This window comes from Rana temporaria, chromosome 7, assembly GCF_905171775.1.
Source record: "Rana temporaria chromosome 7, aRanTem1.1, whole genome shotgun sequence".
NCBI classification, from domain to species: Eukaryota; Metazoa; Chordata; class Amphibia; order Anura; family Ranidae; genus Rana; species Rana temporaria.
In genome coordinates this window covers 190,976,554-190,997,103 of record NC_053495.1, presented here as the reverse complement: position 1 = coordinate 190,997,103, position 20,550 = coordinate 190,976,554, and the positions used below count along the sequence as shown (strand labels likewise).

The 20,550-nt window shown below is 48.0% G+C and overlaps 1 protein-coding gene across 1 annotated transcript; it reads right to left on the bottom strand.

Moving 5' to 3' along the window:
• Positions 1-14,611: 14,611 nt before the first annotated feature.
• LOC120946022 (serine/arginine repetitive matrix protein 3-like) lies at positions 14,612-19,675 on the bottom strand. The gene is made up of 2 exons (XM_040360700.1): positions 18,912-19,675; positions 14,612-15,230 (listed from the first exon to the last, which is right to left on the bottom strand). The coding sequence occupies exons 1-2, from the start codon at positions 19,543-19,545 to the stop codon at positions 14,635-14,637; spliced, it is 1,230 nt and encodes a 409-aa protein (XP_040216634.1). The 5' UTR covers positions 19,546-19,675; the 3' UTR covers positions 14,612-14,634.
• Positions 19,676-20,550: the final 875 nt, after the last annotated feature.

Below are 20,550 nucleotides of genomic sequence, written 5' to 3'. Positions count from 1 at the left end.
GAAAACATTTATTTTACCAAACGGTATAGTATAGTGCTCTCCTTTGTACATGCTGGTAAAGTCCCTCATCTTGCCAGATTTACCCTGCAACTCCTTTTGTCACAAGGGGGGACTATCCGTTCCTAATTTTCAGCTGTACTGTTCGTCAGCAGTACTGGTTCTCACAACCTAAAAATAACCCTTTAGTTAACCTTGAGGCAGTCCCCTTGGGGTCGTATGGTACAATGAGTAACCAGATCTTTAGGGGTCCTAGATCCAACCCATCGGCCACCAACCCAACGAGGACAACTCTTGGGGTGTGGCATAACACCAGGGCTAAATACCATGTTCCTCTGACCCTTTCACTACATACACACCTGTGGGGTAATCACACCCTATCTTATCTACATAGTATCCCTGATCCTGGGCTGTGGACAACCTGAGGAGTAGTTGGCCTGAAGCACATTATGTCAGGTGGGGGACTAATGGGTTTTTCTGATCTCAAGACTAAATACAACCTTTCTAATAGTATGTTTGTTAGGTATTTGCAGTTGCAATATGTGGTCCAGGTGCAGCTTCCAGCTCCCATCACTTTGGAGTCTGATCCTATTGAGCGGTTGCTCATCTCAAGTGTGTTGAGGAAAGCCTTAGGCCTCGTACACACGACCGAGAAACTCGACGGGCGAAACACATCGTTTTGCTCGTCGAGTTCCTTGTGAAGCGTCGAGAAACTCGACAAGCCAATTTTCTCCATTCCCGTCAAGGAAATAGAGAACATGTTCTCTTTTTGGCTCGTCGAGTTTCTCTACAGTTTCCTCAACGAAAATGTACACGCGACCGGTTTCCTCTGCAAAAAAATATCTCTCAGCAAGTTTCTTGCTAGTTTTTGCCGAGAAACTCGGTCTTGTGTACGAGGCCTCATCCTCTCTATTCCTCAGACTCTTCCTAGCTTATGCCACTAAGGCAGATCACACCTATCAGAAATGGAATGCTGATCTACTTGACCTGGATGAGGAAGATTGGGAAATTTGCACTAGTAATTTTATCATGAACACGATCTCTGCTAGAAAAAAGAAAAAAAAATGTGTGGTCCGTGGTACCATAGGTGATTGGCCTCCATCATCCCAATTGTGTAGACAAAACAGAAGAAAACATTGGTCAAGGGGACTTTAGATGAGGCCAGTCACTCAGAAAATCAGTAATAAACATCTGCTAGAGATCGGTTTATACAATTAAAGTTTCTGTATAGAGCTAATTTTACCCCACAAAGACTGGCTGCTATTTGCCATTGGACTGATCCTTCATGCAAACGTTGCAATTCCTCCATCATACACATGATATGGATGTGCCCCTCCATCAGATCTTTCTGGGTGGCTGACAGCTGTGCAACTCAACACTTAGTTTGGACCTCAATGTACTCCTGTGGGAATCTTGGATGGACTGGATTTGGGACTTCATATTAAATAGGTTTTTTTTTCGCTACTTTTTATGCCTGGAGCATATATATATTTATAAAGTGGAAGTCATCTCACCTTTCTTCTCTGGCCTTATAGCAGTGTGCTATTGATAATGCTTTGCCACTGTATAAGTTAACCTATGTAAGTAGGAACTGCCCCAAGAAGTTTGGTAAGATATGGTGCACCTAGACTCCTAAAGATAAGTCACTCTTTTGACCCAGGGGGATTGAATAGCCGAGCGACTCTTCACTTTCTGAATATTGTGACGCCCTCTTGTGCCTTGAGTGTTGCCTTGAGTTCTGGGGTGTTACTCTCTCCATAAAAGTTTTCTATAAGAGCTGAGAAGGTCTATATACCTGTATATTTAATGTCTAATGTGCGATAATATGCAGCGTCGCTTTTATCTGACTGATTTCTTCTTCAATAAACATTTTCTACTTGCTACAAATCTCATATACTCTTTAACTAGTTAAAGCTGGACTCCAGAAGATATGAAGACACAGCATTTCCCACAATCTCCTGCTTCAGTTTTCCAATGTTCGATCATCACTACGTAGCTGCTGGTTACCCCTCCGTCTTATTTTCATCCTTTTCCAATGACTTTTTTTTTTCATCCTTTTCTAATCTCTAACTGGCCGCTTAACTGTACCCCATTTTTTAATCTCACTAGTATCACCCACAACCTTTATCAAGCCCTATCATTATCTCTGATTGCATCTCATCGCAAATCTAATCACATGTCCCAGGTTAGTCCCACCTCCCCTCTAATTATAAGACATATTTTATAAATGAGGAGTTTTATGAATATATTTGTGTATATTTTTTATATATGATTATTGATTTACCTTGATTATCAAATGCATTAGCTAAAAATTTTCAAAATAATATGCATTTTATGATTTCATCGTCGATTGTTAAGTTTACCACTTTTTATGATTATTTTATATTAGAGCATTATATCTATTTTTGCCGTATATCACTATATTAATATGTACATGAGATATTTAAGATATGTTTTGCTTTATATTTTTCTCCTGCACACTAGCCCTGATGAAGGGGAACTTTTCCCGAAACACGTTGGCTCTTAACTAATAAACATTTCGATGGGATCACTGAGTGATTATGATATTATTATTTTACAGCACATGTGTAAATCACAAGGCCCATGTGCCAAATCCGGCCTCAGTGCAGCCATGGCTTTTTTTTTCACCTGGAACGTGGCGGAACGCCGATCCACCATCTCCAGCTCTCGCCCTCTGCTCCCCACTCACCACTGTCACTTGTAAACACAGAAACCTACTGTGTCTACAAGGACAGTTTTCCTCTCTGTGGCTCATGGTTCGGAAAGATCTCTTCCTGCCTAGCATGCACACAGCGCTAACAGTTTTCAGAGGACTTTAGAAAATGACAGTTCAGTTACAATACAATTCGACAGCATAAATAAATAAACCCAGTGACAGGTGATAGTGATCAACACTAATACCGTATATACTCGAGTATAAGCCAACTGGAATATATGCCGAGGCACCTAATTTTACCACAAAAAACTGGAAAAATGATTGACTCGAGTATAAGCCTAGGGTGTCCATGTGCATGCCTCACTGTGCCCATGCCTCACTGTGCCCATGCCTCACTGTGTCCATGACTAGACTGATGTTTAACATTGGAGTTTATGGAAGTGGTGCCCGGTTTTAAAAAAATTGGTGCTCCCCGGTCGTAGGTCCTCCAGACAACAAACTTTGCACACTTATATAGGAGAAATGGGGCTACATGTGTGCCAAGTTCCGGGTCTAGGGGACCTACGACCGGCCAGTACCGGGTCCCCAAATTTACCAGAGAAATTACTGTTTAACATGGCAGTCTATAGAAGGGGTGCCCGGCTTTGAAAAAATCAGTGCTCCCCGGCCGTAGGTCTCCCGGACAACAATCTTTGCACACTTGTAGATGAAGAGTGGGGCTACATGTGTGCCAAGATTGAGGGCCAGGGGACTTACGGCTGGCCGGTACCGGGTCCCCAAAATCTGGGAGATCAGGTGCAATAAATGACTCGAGTATCAGGCCTCGTACACACGACCGAGTTTCTCGGCAAAAACCAGCAAGAAACTTTTTTTTGGACGAGGAACCCGGTCGTGTGTGTACATTTTTCGACGAGGAAACTGTCGAGGATCCCGTCGAGCCAAAAAGAGAGCATGTGTTCTTTTTCCTCGACGGGAATGGAGAAACTTGCCTTGTCGAGTTCCTCGACAGCCTAACAAGGAACTCGACGAGGAAAACGATGTGTTTCGCCCGTCGAGTTCCTCGGTCGTGTGTACGAGGCTTCAGCCGAGGGGGCATTTTCAGCACACACAAAATGTGCTGAAAAACACGGCTTATACTCGAGTATATACGGTACAAAAAAAACAATTAATAATAAAGTTTGTGCAAAAATAGTCCATTTAGATTATAGTGCCTATAATCTAAAAAGGAGGGTCAAGTGATAAAAAGGGAATTATTAGAAAAGATGGATTTTTCAGGGATCATTGTTTATTAATTAATTTATAAAACTTTTTTCAGCCCAAAAATATTTGTAAAATATACAATGTGCCCCGTAAACAGAAAGGTTTGGAGACCCTTGGATTAAACTAAAGACTAAAAAAAAAAACCTCCATAATTAACTAAGCAGCATGTCAATCTAGGTAACTGCGCATCAAATGAATCCAATCACTGACAACCCTAGGAAAAAAGAATCATGAATTATATATCATATACCATGTCATCAAATGTACAAATATTACCATGCCTGGGATTTTGCGTCATGCTTATAATTCAACTTGGTAACAACTTTATTCAAACAAATGAGGCCAGCATACACAAGCAAACCTCATTAAGGCCCACTGGCCATGGGCATTATTCTAAACGAACAAATTCATTTTTTTCAAATCTATGCAGATTCATTAATAGTGACTTGATTAATTCCACGACACCCATGCAGCACTCTAACCATTCAAGATTTTCTAAATCTGCTGCCCGTCTGTCATGGCTAAGCAAGACTTGGTGGGTCAGATCCACGTAGCGGATCATATTTTTATGCTGGCGTAGCGTATCCTAGTAACGCTACGCCGCCGCAACTTTGAGAGGCAAATGCTGTATTCACAAAGCATTTGCCTCTAAAGTTACGGCGGCGTAGCGTAATTCTCCCGGCGTAAGGGCGCGCAATTCAAATCTATGTGATGGGGGCGTGTTTTATGTTAATACGTCGTGACCCGACGGAAATTACGTTTTTTTTAACGGCGCATGCGCCGTCCATGGGGGTATCCCAGTGCGCATGCTCGAAATTAAACCGGAACAAGCCAATGCTTACGACGGTGACGTCATTCTACGCAAATCCCTATTCGCAAACGACTTACGCAAACGACGTAAAATTTTCAAAATTTGACGCGGGAAAGACGGCCATACTTAACATAGGATACGCCTCATATAGCAGGGGTAACTATACGCCGGAAAAAGCCGAACGCAAACGACGTAAAAAAATGCGCCGGCCGGACGTACGTTCGTGGATCGTCGTATCTAGCTAATTTGCATACTCAACGCGGAATTCTACGGAAACGCCACCTAGCGGCCAGCGGAAAAATGCACCTAAGATCCGACGGCGTACTAAGACGTACGCCAGTCGGATCTAGCACAGCTTCAGGCGTATCTTGTTTTGTGGATACAAAACAATGATACGCCGGAGCAAAATAGAAGTTACGCGCCGTATCCATAGATACGCCAGCGTAACTCTTTTGTGGATCTGGCCCGATATCTTCAAATGATGTATTCCTATTCGGCAAAATAGGGGTTAACAGTTGAATTGTAACGAGCACTTGGAAGCATCAGAAGTTATCGCATTCCGAAATAGATATGTGGGGTGTAATTATAAAATAATTTGCTGTGTAAATGTATTAGAATTTATGCAAACGTTACAAATACCTCTAATGTGTCTTTGACTAGAAGAGGTAACGGACATTGGACCAATATGGAAAATAGTAGGCTAAGAATATTTGACCAGAAAAATAAATAATATGAGTAGGACACTGGTGAACTGTGTTCCTGTGCTCATTGCTGAGGCCCCGTACACACGACCGAGTTTCTCGGCAGAATTCAGCCAGAAACTCGGTTCAGAGCTGAATTCTGCCGAGAAACCCGGCCGTGTGTACACTTTCGGCCGAGGAAGCCGACGAGGACCTCGGCGAGGAAATAGAGAACATGTTCTCTATTTCCTCGTTGTTCTATGGGAGAACTCGGCCCGCCGAGCTCCTTGGCGGCTCCAGGACTGAACACGCCGAGGAACTCGATGTGTTTGGCACGTCGAGTTCCTCGGCCGTGTGTAAGGGGCCTGACAGTGTAATGAATCCACTAATGCAGAGAGTGAACTGCTATACTACCAAACTGATGCAATGGGGTTGATTTACTAAAGGCAAATAGACTGTGGACTTTGCAATTGCAGTTGCTCCAGAGATTAGTAAATTACTTCTATCATCCAATCATTTGCATAAATGCTGTTTTTTTATTGCATGTGTATTATACTCCTAGGATGTTAGGTAAATGTGTAAGTTTAGTTCTTTTTGGGCTGCTCTGTAATCAGTGGAGCAGTTGTTGATTGTTTTGGTCTGATCTGGGTAGGCTCCAGAACATAGCAAAAGAGCAAGTCAAATGAGCAGTCTAAGGGGCAGATCCACAAAGAGAGTACGCCGGCGTATCTACTGATACGCCGGCGTACTTTCAAATTTCCCGCGTCGTATCTTTGGTTTCAATCCTCAAACCAAGATACGACGGCATCTGGGTTAGATCCGACAGTCGTACGGCTTCGTACGCCTTCGGATCTAAGATGCAATACTTTGGCGTCCGCTGGGTGGAGTTCTCGTCGTTTTCCGCGTCGAGTATGCAAATTAGCTATTTTCGACGATCCACGAACGTACGCGCGGCCGTCGCATTCTCTTACGTCGTCTCTAGTCGGCTTTTTTCCGGCGTATAGTTAAAGCTGCTGTTTTGCGGCGTATAGTTAGACTTGCCATGTTAAGTATGGCCGTCGTTCCCGCGTTTAATTTGAATTTTTTTTTTGTTTGTGTAAGTCGTCCGTGAATCGCGCGATGGACGTAATTTACATCCAAGTCTAAACAATGATGTCCTTGCGACGTCATTTCGCACAATGCACTGCGGGAAATTTAGGGACAGCGCATGCGCAGTTCGTTCAGCGCGGGGACACGCTTCATTTAAATGAAACACGCCCCCTACCCGCCCAACTTGAATTCCGCGCCATTACGCTGCCGTAACTTACGGCGCAAAATCTTTATGGATTCGAACCAAAGCCAGGTAAGGTACGGCGGCGTAGCGTATCTCAGATACGATGCGCCGGGGCAGATCTTTGTGGATCTGCCCCTAAATATTCATGGGCTCTCAGCCTAACCCTGGGCGGGGGGGGGGGGTCCCAGTAGATGGCTGGAGAGCACATAAATCATCTGGGGTCTGGAGCAGTGGTGTCTTATCGCGAAGGGCCACAACCTGAAGGTGTGAACCAGGCCTTACTATTGTACAATACTGCTGGATAGAGATGGGCGAACTGTTCGAACTGAGAAAAAGTTGGACCTGGACATCGCCTGTTCGCCCATTCGTCCATTCGCCAAACACCCAAAATTTGCAGGCCGCTCGGCGGTGTGTTTGCCAGCCATGTGCCCCATAATGCACTCTGAATGGCACAGTGCATTCTTAGCCCTGATTGGGCAAAGCTTTGTCCAATCAGGGCACAGTGATTAGCTGCTGTGAAGGAGCGGGGCCAGGAAGCCGGCTGCTTCTTCCTTAACAACAGAAACTGTAAATCATCAGCTGTCAACGGGCTTCCACGCTGACAGCTGAATGAAAAGAAAACATTGTCGTCAATAGAAAAAAGATTTAAAAAAAACGTCAAAATGTAAAGAAAAAAATGGCATTGGGTCCCCCCAGAATCCATACCAGACCCTTATTCAAGCACACAGCCTGGCAAGCCAAGAAAGGGGGGGACAAGCGAGCACCCCCCAACCATGCCAAGCCACATGTCCTCAATATGGGGGGGGGTGCTTTGGGGCAGGGGTGAGTTTGCGGCTCCGGGCCCAACTTTTTCTCTGTGCAAACCGAACAGGGAGTGTTCAGCCCATCTCTACTGCTGGATTATCTCGCAGATCCCTCCACCGGACCCAAGTTTAATCTGCAATAAAACATAAAGCAACAACCCCCTGGACCAGTGATGGCAAACCTTGGCATCCAGACATTTAGGAACTACATTTCCCATGACGCTCACCTACACTGCAGAGTGCCTGAGCATCATAGGAAATGTAGTTCCAAAACATGTAGGGTGCCAAGCTTCGCCATCACTGCCCTGGACTGATCAATGAGCCAGAGTGACAGTAGCTGCATGCCTTGCTGCCTCTATACAAATTGGAGAAAAGAACCTGTGGCAATCAGTGGCCCTTCCAGGAGTGAGCCCTACACGTGTGATTGGGTATTCTTTGCAAAGTGACGCTTCACCTCATTTACTGAGCTCTGGAGCAACTTGCACTTGCAAAATGAACAGTCTATTTGTCCTTAGTAAATCAACTCCAGTATTTGCCTATTTTGAGTCAATTGTACTTTTACAGCCACTTGTAGTTTCCATAGGAAGCTTGCATGATAATGCAGGAGCACAATAGGCAGATGGGGGCATAGCGTTGTCACCCTATAATAGGAGGAATTTGCCGGCGGGATCACCAGGTATTATTTTAACCACTTAAGGACCACCTCATGCACATTTACGTTGGCAGAATGGCACGGCTGGGCACAAGCACGTACAGGTACGTCCTCTTTAAGTGCCCAGCGCAGCTGGAGTCCCGCGATCGGTCCCCGGAGCTGAAGAACGGGGAGAGCCGTGTGTAAACGCAGCTTCCCCGTTCTTTACTGTGGCGCCGTCATCAATCGTGTGTTCCCTAATATAGGGAACCACAATCAATGACGTCACACCTACAGCCACACCCCCCTACAGTTAGAAACACAGATGAGGTCACACTTAACCCCTTCAGCTCCCCCTTGTGGTTAACTCCCAAATTGTCATTTTCACAGTAAACAATGCATTTTTTGCTGTGAAAATGACAATGGTCCCAAAAATGTGTCAAAATTGTCCGAAGTGTCCGCCATAATGTCGCAGTCACAAAAAAAATTGCTGATCGCCGACCATTAGTAGTAAAAAAAAAATAAAAAAAAAAATGCAATAAAACTATCCCCTATTTTGTAAACGCTATACATTTTGCGCAAACCAATCGATAAACACTTATTGCGATTTTTTTTTACCAAGAATAGGTAGAAGAATACGTATCGGCCTAAACTGAGGAAAAAAAAATGTTATATGTTTTTGGGGAATATTTATTATAGCAAAAAGTAAAAAATATTGCATTTTTTTCAAAATTGTCGCTCTATTTTTGTTTATAGCGCAAAAAATAAAAACCGCAGAGGTGATCAAATACCACCAAAATAAATCTCTATTTGTGGGGAAAAAAGGACGCCAATTTTGTTTGGGAACCACGTCGCACGACCGCGCAATTGTCAGTTAAAGCGACGCAGTGCCGAATCGCAAAAACTGGCCAGGTCCTTTACCTGCCTAAAGGTCCGGGTCTTAAGTGGTTAAAGAAAAGTAACAGGTTAAAAAATATTGAAAATTACTTTTGCATGTTAAAGCTAAAAGTTTAGTGATTCAGTTTTCATCCACTTATACTTTGCTTACAAACTTTACAACTTTCGCTGTACGCACGTGGAATCTTCCGCAGCCATCACCAGGAAAGGTTGCCAGCGACTCTCTAGTTAACATATAATTAACCTTTCACCAAACTAAACAGACAGTTGGGAAATCTTCCTGAAGCGGGGACTGGCCCGGGAAATAGCGCTGGCGGAATGCCCTGGAGGACGGGGCTATGAAAGATCTATAATCGCGGCACACAGGTATGAAATGGAATAAATTAACACGTAATTGACTATCCCCTGTCAGATATTCTCCGGGGCTTACAATCTAATAGCACGCTTCATTTTATCTTGTTTGCGGCTTGCAGTAGTCACAGATGTATAGTTTTACATAATATTGTGGGCACTTATTCCGGAAAAGCTCTATATATATATATATATATATATATATATATATATATATATACTGGCATCACCAGCTTGTGATTGTAATATTGTATTGTATTTACAGAGATGTGGAATGGAGATGCGGCAGACACATCATAACTAGTGTTGCTCACGAATATTCGCATTTCGAATATTCGTTACGAATATGGCATATTCGAATATTCGCGAATAACTCGAATTTCGCGGCCAAAATTCGCTATTCCGAATATTCGTATTTTTTCAAATTTATTTTTAAAACAGATCACATCCTATCGACGTCTAAAAGCATTGCTGGTATGATTAGAGACCCTGGGCCGAGTAGCTAAGCTGAGGCGATCCTTTTATGTTGCCGAATATTCGCAATCGCGAATATTCGATTTCCGAATATTCGCGAATACTTTCTCCGCCCTGCTTTTGCATCAGAGCCAATCAGAGTTCTCCTACCACAGTTGTCAAAATCTCGCAATCAATTTTGCATTCGCATTAGCGAAATTTCGATAAAATATCACCAATATTCGATTTCCGAATATTCGCGAATACTTTCTCCGCCCTTCTTTTGCATCAGAGCCAATCAGAGTTCTCCTACCACAGTTGTCAAAATTTCGCAATCAATTTCGCATTCGCATTAGCGAAATTTCGCAAATTTTTTTTTTTTTTTATAAAATATCACGAATATTCGATTTTAGCGAATATTTCACGAATATTCGTCTATATATGCGTGATATATCGCGAAATCGAATATGGCGTATTCCGCTCAACACTAATCATAACCCTTTATTTGTGTGCTGTGCACTTACATTTTTTAATTTTATTGAATAATGAGGTTACTGAAGGGCCATTTTTTTGGCACAAGAACAGATCCAGGGTAATTGAAAAGAGCTTCGGTATTCTTGGGGGCCGTATATGGCCCACTGATCCCTGAGGTCCATGTCACTTGCCATTTTCTCACTGTTAAGCAGGGGCGGCCTGTCCATTAACCACTTCACCCCCGGAGGATTTGGCTGCCAAATGACCTGGCCACCTTTTTGCAATTCGGCACTGCGTCGCTTTAACTGACAATTGCGCGGTCTTGCGACCTGGCTCCCAAACAAAATTGGTGTCCTTTTTTCCCCCACAAATAGAGCTTTCTTTTGGTGGTATTTGATCACCTCTGCGGTTCTTATTTTTTGTGCTATAATCAAAAATAAACAATTTTGAAAAAAATGCAATATTTTTTACTTTTTGCTATAATAAATATCCCCAATTTAAAAAAAACAAAAACAATTTTTTTCCTCAGTTTAGGCCAATATGTATTCTTCTACATATTTTTGGTAAAAAAAAACCACAATGGGCTGGATTCAGATACATTGGCGCATCTGTCCGCCCAGCGTAACGTATCAGAGATTTTTTTTTACGCCGCTCTAACTTTGGGCGCGAGTTCCTTATTCATAAAGAACTTGCGCCCTTAGTTAGAGCGGCGTAGCGTATATGTTGCGGCGTAAGGCCGCGTAATTCAAATGGGGATGTAGGGGGCGTGTTTTATTTAAATTTTTGTTGACCCCGCGTTTTCTACGTTTTGTTTGAACAGCGCATGCGCCGTCCGTAAAATATCCCAGTGTGCATTACTCTAAATGACGTCGCAAGGACATCATTGATTTTGACGTGAACGTAAATTATGTCCAGCAGTATTCGCGAACGACTTACACAAACAACGTAAAATTTCAAAACTCGGCGCGGGAACGACGGCCATACTTAACATTAGCTACCCCTCATATAGCAGGGGTAACTATACGCCGGAAATGCTGAACGCAAACGACGTAAAAAATAAGCGCCGGGCGGTCGTTCGTTTCTGAATCGGCATAAATCCTCATTTGCATATTCCTCGCGTAAAAATACGGAAGCGCCACCTAGCGGCCAGCCTGGAATTGCAGCCTAAGATCCGACGGTGAAAAACACTTAACACAAAAAAAAAGTGCAGTTGGTTTTGTTTACTCAGACAGACGATTAATTAGTTCTCTGTTCAGGCTGCCCGGCCCCCCTGCTGGCGGGGCCCGGTACAACAGGGCCAGTTGTACTGGCCTATAAGCGGCCCTGTAAATACATGTCATTCTGCCGGCGTAAATGTACATGGCACGGTCGGCAAGCGGTTAAGGGCGCACCGGCTACGCCCCCCCAATCAATGTGTACGGCCCCTTTCAGGACTCCGGATGCATGGATTGCAATGGGGGGGTGGGTGTTTTTTTGAAGAACCTGACTAGAGCACTTCAACGCCACCATTTTGAAAACTTCTTTCTGGGGTCAGCTCGCAATATAGTTGAAGTGTGCATGCGAAAGGTGGAGTGCATGATGTTGTGTCTCATCTCATGCATGTGCCGTTCGATGTTACATTCATCTGTTGCAAAAAAAAAAAAAACTTCCCTTGAAATCTCGCAAGGATTTTCTTTTTAAAGGGTAAGTTCACCTTTACAGAAAAATCTATAAGGTGAACTTGAACAGGACCCCCTCTCGAAGAGATATGTTTAGGAGGCAGTCTATGGCCCCGTACACACGACCAGTTTCCTCGGCAGAATTCAGCTTCCGGCCGAGTTTCTGGCTGAATTCTGCCGAGGAAACTGGTCGTGTGTACACTTTCGGCCGAGGAAGCCGACGAGGAGCTCGACGAGGAAATAGAGAACATGTTCTCTATTTCCTCGTTGTTCTATGGGAGCTCTCGTCCCGCCGAGCTCCTCGGCGGCTTCAGGGCTGAACTGGCCGAGGAACTCGATGTGTTTGGCACGTCGAGTTCCTCGGCCGTGTGTACGAGGCCTAATTGGTCGGCGGCGTCACATGGGCGGCGCGGACCAGAACTCGCGTAGCCCATCCTGTCACTGCAGGCGAAGAGTAGAGAAAGCCGTTGGGATTTCAAATCCCTGGACTGGTAAAGCGGTGATACGATCTGTCAGAATGGGCGATTGCTGGACTCCAGGTCAGCGGGACCAGGTGCGATGGGAAGAGGGTCCAGTGTAAGTTCACCTTACAAATTTTCTGTAAAGGTGAATTTACACTTTAAGCAAATATAATGTCACATGGAACATGCGTGAGATGAACTGCATGACATCATGCTCTCCATCTTGCGCATGCAGATTAGGTGCATAGGATTCACGTAGAAGAGCGGCGGCGTAACGTATCGTAGATACGTTACACCGCCGCAATTTTTCATCGCAAGTGCCTGATTCACCAAGCACTTGCGATGAAATCCTACGCCGGCGGCCTCCGGCGCAAGGCGGGCCAATTCAAATGGGCGTGTGCCATTTAAATTAGGCGCGCTCCCGCGCCGGACCTGCCGCGCATGCTCCGTTTCCGAACTCCCGCCGTGCTTTGCGCGAAGTGACGTCATTTTTTCGAACGGCGACGCGCGTAGCGTAATTCCATATTCCCGGACAGCTTACGCAAACGACGTTATTTTTTAAATTTTGACGCGGGAACGACGGCCATACTTTATACAGCAATACGATTGCTGTGTAAAGTTAAGGCACCAAAAAAAAACTTTGCGACGGGAAACTAGACTAGCGGCGGCGTAGCGAATGCGAAAAACCGTTGTGGATCGCCGTCACTCCTAATTTGCATACCCGACGCTGGTTTACGACGCAAACTCCCCCCAGCGGCGGCCGCGGTACTGCATCCTAAGATCCGACAGTGTAAAACAATTACACCTGTCAGATCTTCTGGCTATCTATGCGTAATCTGATTCTATGAATCAGTCACATGACTATGGTATACCAGAATTCACCCTGACCGCTAAAGCCCCTTTACAGTTAATACCCCCACTTAACCTTTAATAAATAATGAGACCACTACTTAGTGTTGGAGTAAAAACTGGCCGTAGCAGCCTCCTTTATTTTAAATACTCTTTAAATAATCATAAATAACCAATAACAAAAACCAATAACACATAGAGAAAAAACACTTATTTCCTGAGATAATAACCTCTCTAACATGGTGCTGGACTTTGCAGGACCCATTAACCCTTAACTCGTTAACCTTTAAACTTTGTAACTATGTAACACTTTTTTGGCACTGCGGTGTCCTAACCTCTGGTCATAGGCCTCAAGCCGAAGCTGGCTCAAAGACGACCATTGACCGCAGTGCCCCCATTCACCAACCTTCCAGCTACATTAGTAGACTGGGAACTAGAAACCCCTTCAGGACCCATCCCACCGCTGGGTACTGGCGTCCATCTTTGGGGTAATATCTTCTCCTGCAAAGTCCAAAAACACCCGCCACTGCCACGACAACGTGATCCATAAACCTGAAAGAAAAGAAAACACCAAAACAGCACCAAACCACATACCAATTTATCCATATACCATCAATACCGTAATCAATAAAACCCCAGAATAAAGGGAGGGTGGGTGGGAACTTCACTCCCCCACGCTGCCTCTGCCCGGGAAACTGAGAGTAAGAGATATCTGTGATCTCTCCTCCCCTGCTCTGCTCCTCCCCCCACAGCTACTAGGGTTTCTGTTAACCCTGTCATGGCCGGCCCTACACTGACTTCCAGTTGCTCCGGGCCTCACTTGACTATGGTATACCAGAATTCACCCTGACCGCTAAAGCCCCTTTACAGTTAATACCCCCACTTAACCTTTAATAAATAATGAGACCACTACTTAGTGTTGGAGTAAAAACTGGCCGTAGCAGCCTCCTTTATTTTAAATACTCTTTAAATAATCATAAATAACCAATAACAAAAACCAATAACACATAGAGAAAAAACACTTATTTCCTGAGATAATAACCTCTCTAACATGGTGCTGGACTTTGCAGGACCCATTAACCCTTAACTCGTTAACCTTTAAACTTTGTAACTATGTAACACTTTTTTGGCACTGCGGTGTCCTAACCTCTGGTCATAGGCCTCAAGCCGAAGCTGGCTCAAAGACGACCATTGACCGCAGTGCCCCCATTCACCAACCTTCCAGCTACATTAGTAGACTGGGAACTAGAAACCCCTTCAGGACCCCTCCCACCGCTGGGTACTGGCGTCCATCTTTGGGGTAATATCTTCTCCTGCAAAGTCCAAAAACACCCGCCACCAGCACCCAAAGGTAACCCCTTACCTATGGGAGCACCTCCACACCCTCATCGCTTGCTGTACCCCCTCCTCTAAACGCAACACCCACATATCAATCCCCACGTCCGTGAGGTGAACACCATCACTCCTGAGGTATCTCCATGTGTCCACTTCCAATTCGGGGTGCCGAACCACTAGCCCCCCGTTCCTGAGCACAAACCGCCCCACATTTCTGTTTATCTTCCTGCGCACCCGATTCACCCCCTCTACCGACCTGGCCATCCTCCATGTTGACCTGGCCACCATGTCTGACCACACCACTATCGTATCCGGAAAGGACATCCGGATCCGCTGAAAGTCAAATTTAATGTCCCATGCTATCTCCATCATCGATCTCACTCCAAGATCATTCCCCCCGGCGTGAATAACCAGAACCTCCGGTGGCCTGTCCAGCTGTGCAAATTTGTGCACCTCCGGCACCACCTTGCTCCATAACATCCCGGGGACCCCCAACCACCTTACACTCGCCTCCTGTCTCGATATTCCCAGCTGGCGACCGGTCGGGCGATCATCCGCCCGTCTGGCCCCCCGAACCACATAGGAGTGGCCCATTATCCAGACCAAAAGCGGTCCAGTACCTGAAAAACAGTAAACAAAAAAAAAAAAAAAAACACGTCACCAACATACCCACATAGAGATAACCCGCTTTTGAGTAATCCCTGTCACCCCCTTTGCCCCGTAACTCAAAACCCCACTCCCCAGACCTTCAACCCAAACTAGCCACCAGCTGCGGCCTAACATATAATTGAAACCGCCTGGATTCCCAACGCCCTATCCTCTTTATTGCCTCTTCACCCAGTCCATTCCTTGCCGCTTCCGTAGCTGCCCCGATCCTAAAGGAATGAGCCGAGAACTCCTTTGCCACCAGGCCCAATGCCCCCAGACACTTCCTAAACACTGCCACAAACTGATATCGTGACATCGGGGACCCATTTTCGTGTACCAAAAAGGCGCCCCCCACCCCCGGACGTATGTCCAGGTAGTCCCTTACCAGCCCGACCGGGCACAACTCCGACCCTTCAATTGGGAACACATGAACCGCCCTTCCCTTGCCACTCTGATCCGTTTTGGACCTTCTGAGCCCACAACGTGACCCCCTCCGGGGTCCAACCGACATCCGCAACTCCCATGCCCCCCTGGACCAATTTCGACGGGCTCACCAGCTCGCCCACCCTAAAGGCCCCAAAAAATGCCAGCGCGAATGCCGCGCGGAACAATGTAACTTCAAACCTGGATGAACATATCGCCCCCACTTTAGCCAGGATTCCTCTCAAAACTTCGAAAGACACCGGGCGGCGAGCGTCAGGTCGCCGCCCCTGTTTCCTGTACCCTTTCAGAGCTTGTCGCACCCAGAAGTCCTTTGTAAGATCCGGCAACCCTTGCCATTTGAACAGAAATGCCAACCCGGCCAATTTCTTATCCAACGCCGACGGCGACACTCCCGCTTCCATGTTTCTAGACAAAAAATACAGAACCAGTGTCCTCACCTCCGGTCCCGAAAGGTGAACCTCCGATTCCCTCACCAAATCGCTCCACTCCGACCATACCTTCTCATAGGCCGCCCAAGTACCCGCACTCAACGATTTCCTAATCCAGGTGGAGATTGTTCCAATGGAATCTGCCACAGCCACTCCGGACAAGGGACCCCCCGTTCCTCTGCCTCCGGCACCAGCTCCCGGAACCTGTCCCACTGAAACCGAGACAAAGCGTCAGCCACGACATTGTCCACACCCGGTAAGTGCACCGCATACACAAACACATTCAGCTGCATACAGCGCAGCACCAAGTGTCTCAGGAGACGAATCACTGGGGGAGAAGATGCGGTAACTCGATTGATCACCTGCACGACCCCCAAGTTATCCCCATGGAAGCGCACCTTCCGATCCCGGAAAGACGTGCCCCATAACTCAACCGCCAGCACCACTGGAAACAGCTCCAGCAGCACCAAATTCTTTGTAAAGCCCGCAGTCACCCAAGACTGCGGCCAAGAGCCAGCGCTCCACTGACCCTGAAAGAAGGCCCCAAAGCCCGCACCCCCGGCCGCATCTGTATACAGCTCCAGGTCAAAATTGCTGACCGGGCCGGACATCCACAAGGCCCTGCCGTTAAAACCCTCTAGAAAAGAGTGCCATACCCGCAGGTCCTCCCTATGCTCCTTCACGAGCCGCACATAGTGATTGGGCAACCTAACACCCGCAGTGCTAGCCGACAGCCGACGACAAAAAACCCTCCCCATCGGGATAATCCTGCAGGCAAAATTCAGCTTACCCAACAACGACTGCAAAGCCCGCAGCTGCACCTTATGCACTCCAATCATACCCCTGACCTCCGCCTTGAGGCCTTCTAGCTTATCCTGCGGCAAACGACATTCCATCTTCTCGGCGTCTATGACTATGCCCAGGAATTGAATGACAGACCTAGGACCTTCCGTCTTTTCGGGCGCCAAAGGCACCCCAAAACGTTCCGCTATGTGTTCTAGCGTAGATAACAAAACTGCACAAATCCGTGACCCCCCCGGTCCAATGCAGAGAAAGTCATCTAGATAGTGGATGACTGAATTCACTCCCGCCACGTCTCGCACCACCCATTCCAAAAAGGAACTGAATTGTTCGAACAACGCACAGGATACCGAGCAGCCCATGGGCAGACATTTGTCCACATAGAACTCCCCTCCCCAGTGACACCCCAACAGTCTGAAGCTGTCCGGGTGCACCGGCAACAGCCGGAAGGCCGCCTCGATGTCCGACTTGGCCATCAACGCCCCCCGACCGTATTTCTTGACCCATCCCACCGCCGCGTCAAACGATGTGTAGCACACCGAACAATCGCCCGCATCAATCGCATCATTTACCGACCCCCCTTTCGGAAATGAGAGGTGGTGAATGAGTCTGAACTTGTTTGGTTCCTTCTTCGGTACCACCCCCAACGGTGATACCACCAGACCCTCCAAAGGGGGGGATTCAAACGGGCCCCCCATGCGGCCTAGCCCCACTTCCTTCCGTAATTTCTCAGAAACCACTTCGGGGTGTTGGAGAGCCGAACGCAAATTCTTGGACAGCGGCGGAACCACCGTCAAGCTACAAGGAATACGGAACCCCACAGTAAAACCTTCCTCCAGGAGCTGAGCCGCCGCTCTGTCCGGATACCTACCGAGAAACGGCAGCATCCTTCTCACCATCACCGGGGTGCTCCCTCTTACCTGAAGAATCCCCGGGACGTCCCTTGCCCTGCTTGAAGCAGCGGGAAGAGGGGTGATTACCCCCACACCCGGAGCACTCATGCTTGTATCGGCACGACCCCCCAAACTTGCAGCTACCCTCGTTGAACTGCCAACAAACCCCTTTTTTCTTTCCGGCCGACTGTCCCAGGGAAGAGGCTCCGCCGGCCCCCCCCTGAAAAAACGGCGCCGACGCCCTCGGAGCCGTCATAAGCCGCATCCAAAGGCTAATGTCCTTGGCGTCCCAACGAATTTCCGGCCTGATCGCCCGACGTTGCCTGAACTGTTCGTCATATCTAAGCCAACCTGTGCCTCCATAGCACCTGTAGGCCTCACTGATCGCCTCCTGGTAACTGAAGAGCGCCGAGCAGTGCTCGGGGTTCTTCTCGCCAATCACACTGGCCAAAATGGAATACGCCTGCGACCAGTTTGCAAACGTGCGAGGTATTAGCCTGTACCTCCTCTTCTCCTCATCTTCCTTCTTAGAATCCTCTGGTTTTACCCTGTCCAAATTGAATTTTTCCAGCGGTAACAGCGCGAATATCTCCACGTACTCGCTCTTCCAGATCTTTTCCCGTACCTCCTGTTTCAGATGCGACCCCAGCGGCGCATCGTAACAGGTGTAAACCTGTCCCCTAGCCTCATCCGCTAACCGTACTAAATCCCGTTTTTTTTGAAGCGGCCCCCGCCGACTCGGCGGTAACCTCCGGCTGCACTGATGCCCCGGCCCCCAAGCCGCCCCCACTTGCCTCCTTTCCAGCTACCACCAACGGCGTAGTGGCAGCCGCCACCGCCGCCGCGGCCACCCCCGTAGCTCCCCCGACCGGCCCCCAAGCCGCCGCCGGGCTTGCGGGAGGTCTGTCCCCCCCTTTTAGCTGACTGACCAGAGCCTCTAACCCCGACAAAAACCTTTGCAAACCCACATCACCTCCAGCAATACCCACCTGTGCATCCGTAACCTGGGACGCCGGTGCAACAACCACATTCCTCTCAACCACATCAACACATTGCCTATTAGAAACATCAGTGTAAAATGACTTACCGGGCTGCGTGGAAGCAATCCCATCAGCCGACCGTCTCGAATCCCTCGTTGCTGGTATCGTCCTGGGCAAGACCTCGTCCTCAGATCCCGACCGCTCTCCCTCCGACCGATCCTCCTCCTCCGATGATGACCCACCGGGCGGCTCGGTCCCGGAGGCCGAAGGCCCAGGGCCGGATTCACTCCCCCTGCGGGCCCTGGACCCGTGCGGCGATTTTGCCGAAGCTTTCCTGCTTGGCGTAACCCTGTTGCTGCCGACGCGCTCCACCTCCTGCAAGTGGCTAGCCGAGGAAGCTGGGGGGCTAGCCACCGTGGCCTGCGATCCCACTCGCCGAGACCCCACCACCGGGCCCATCACTGCCTGATCCACACGCCGGGCGGGCAAGGCCGCCGCATCTGAGCCCCCTGGCCGTCCCCCCCTTGCACCCACGCTACTCCTGGTGCCCCCGGCTGGGCCTTCCGACACAATACCCGCCGCCCGCTTCGCGGGGGGGCCCGAAGGGGCCCTGCTATGTCCACTATCCCCCCTCTGCCGTCCCGGGGATATACTGGGCGAATACCGGCGGGGGGGGCGGGACGAGCGCGTCCGCGAGGCCCCCCGGCCTGTGTGACTAGGCCCCGACGACGCTGCTCCCATGCCTGTGTGATCAGGCCCCGATGCGACCTGAATTGTGTCCCCGTGTGCCCGCACTGCTCCCCGGACCGACCGTTCAGGCCCCGACTCCGCCAGCACCACACCTGTGTGCTCCGGCCCCGATGCTGCTTGTCGGGTCTGGACGCGGCTAGGCCCCGACGCCATGCGCCCCATGTCCCCTCCATCCTGCGACAAAAGCGCCCCCAACTGCCTCTGCAGCCAGTCCTCACCCCGGATAGCCGCCTCCGCCCTCAATCTCCCGAATAAATCCTCGATCGCAGCCATCGCCGTGACAATTTGGGACAAGCGAAATCCCTGCAGGCTGAGCAGACACAGCAGCAACTTCACTCCCCCACCAACTTCACTCCCCCACGCTGCCTCTGCCCAGGAAACTGAGAGTAAGAGATATCTGTGATCTCTCCTCCCCTGCTCTGCTCCTCCCCCCACAGCTACTAGGGTTTCTGTTAACCCTGTCATGGCCGGCCCTACACTGACTTCCAGTTGCTCCGGGCCTCACTTAGATAGAACAACATATACGACGGCGTATCAGGAGATACGCCGTCGTATCTGCTCTGTGAATCTGGCCCATAGTTTCTCTTTCCTTGAGGTATCAGTGCCTTCAGGAAAACCAGAAAGTGGACACAAGGTCAAAAACTTAGATGATTAGAAGTTAAATTAGTTACACATCAACTTGAATTTTAGTAAAAGAGGGCAAAGGTCCAGTTTAATATTTTAACTTTTTGCATTCATTCATTCGTTTTACTTAATTCTAGTGTCACAATAAAAAAATATATATATATAATTGAAAAAAAAACTTAATTGGTTGTAAAGGCAGAAGGTTTTTAACCACTTCAGCCCCAGAAGAATTGGCTGCCCAATGATCGGGCCATTTTTTGTGATTAGGCACTGCGTCGAATTAACGCGGACAATTGCGCGGTCGTGCGACGTTGCACCCAAACAAAATTGGCGTCCTTTTTTCATCACAAATAGAACTTTCTTTTGGTGGTA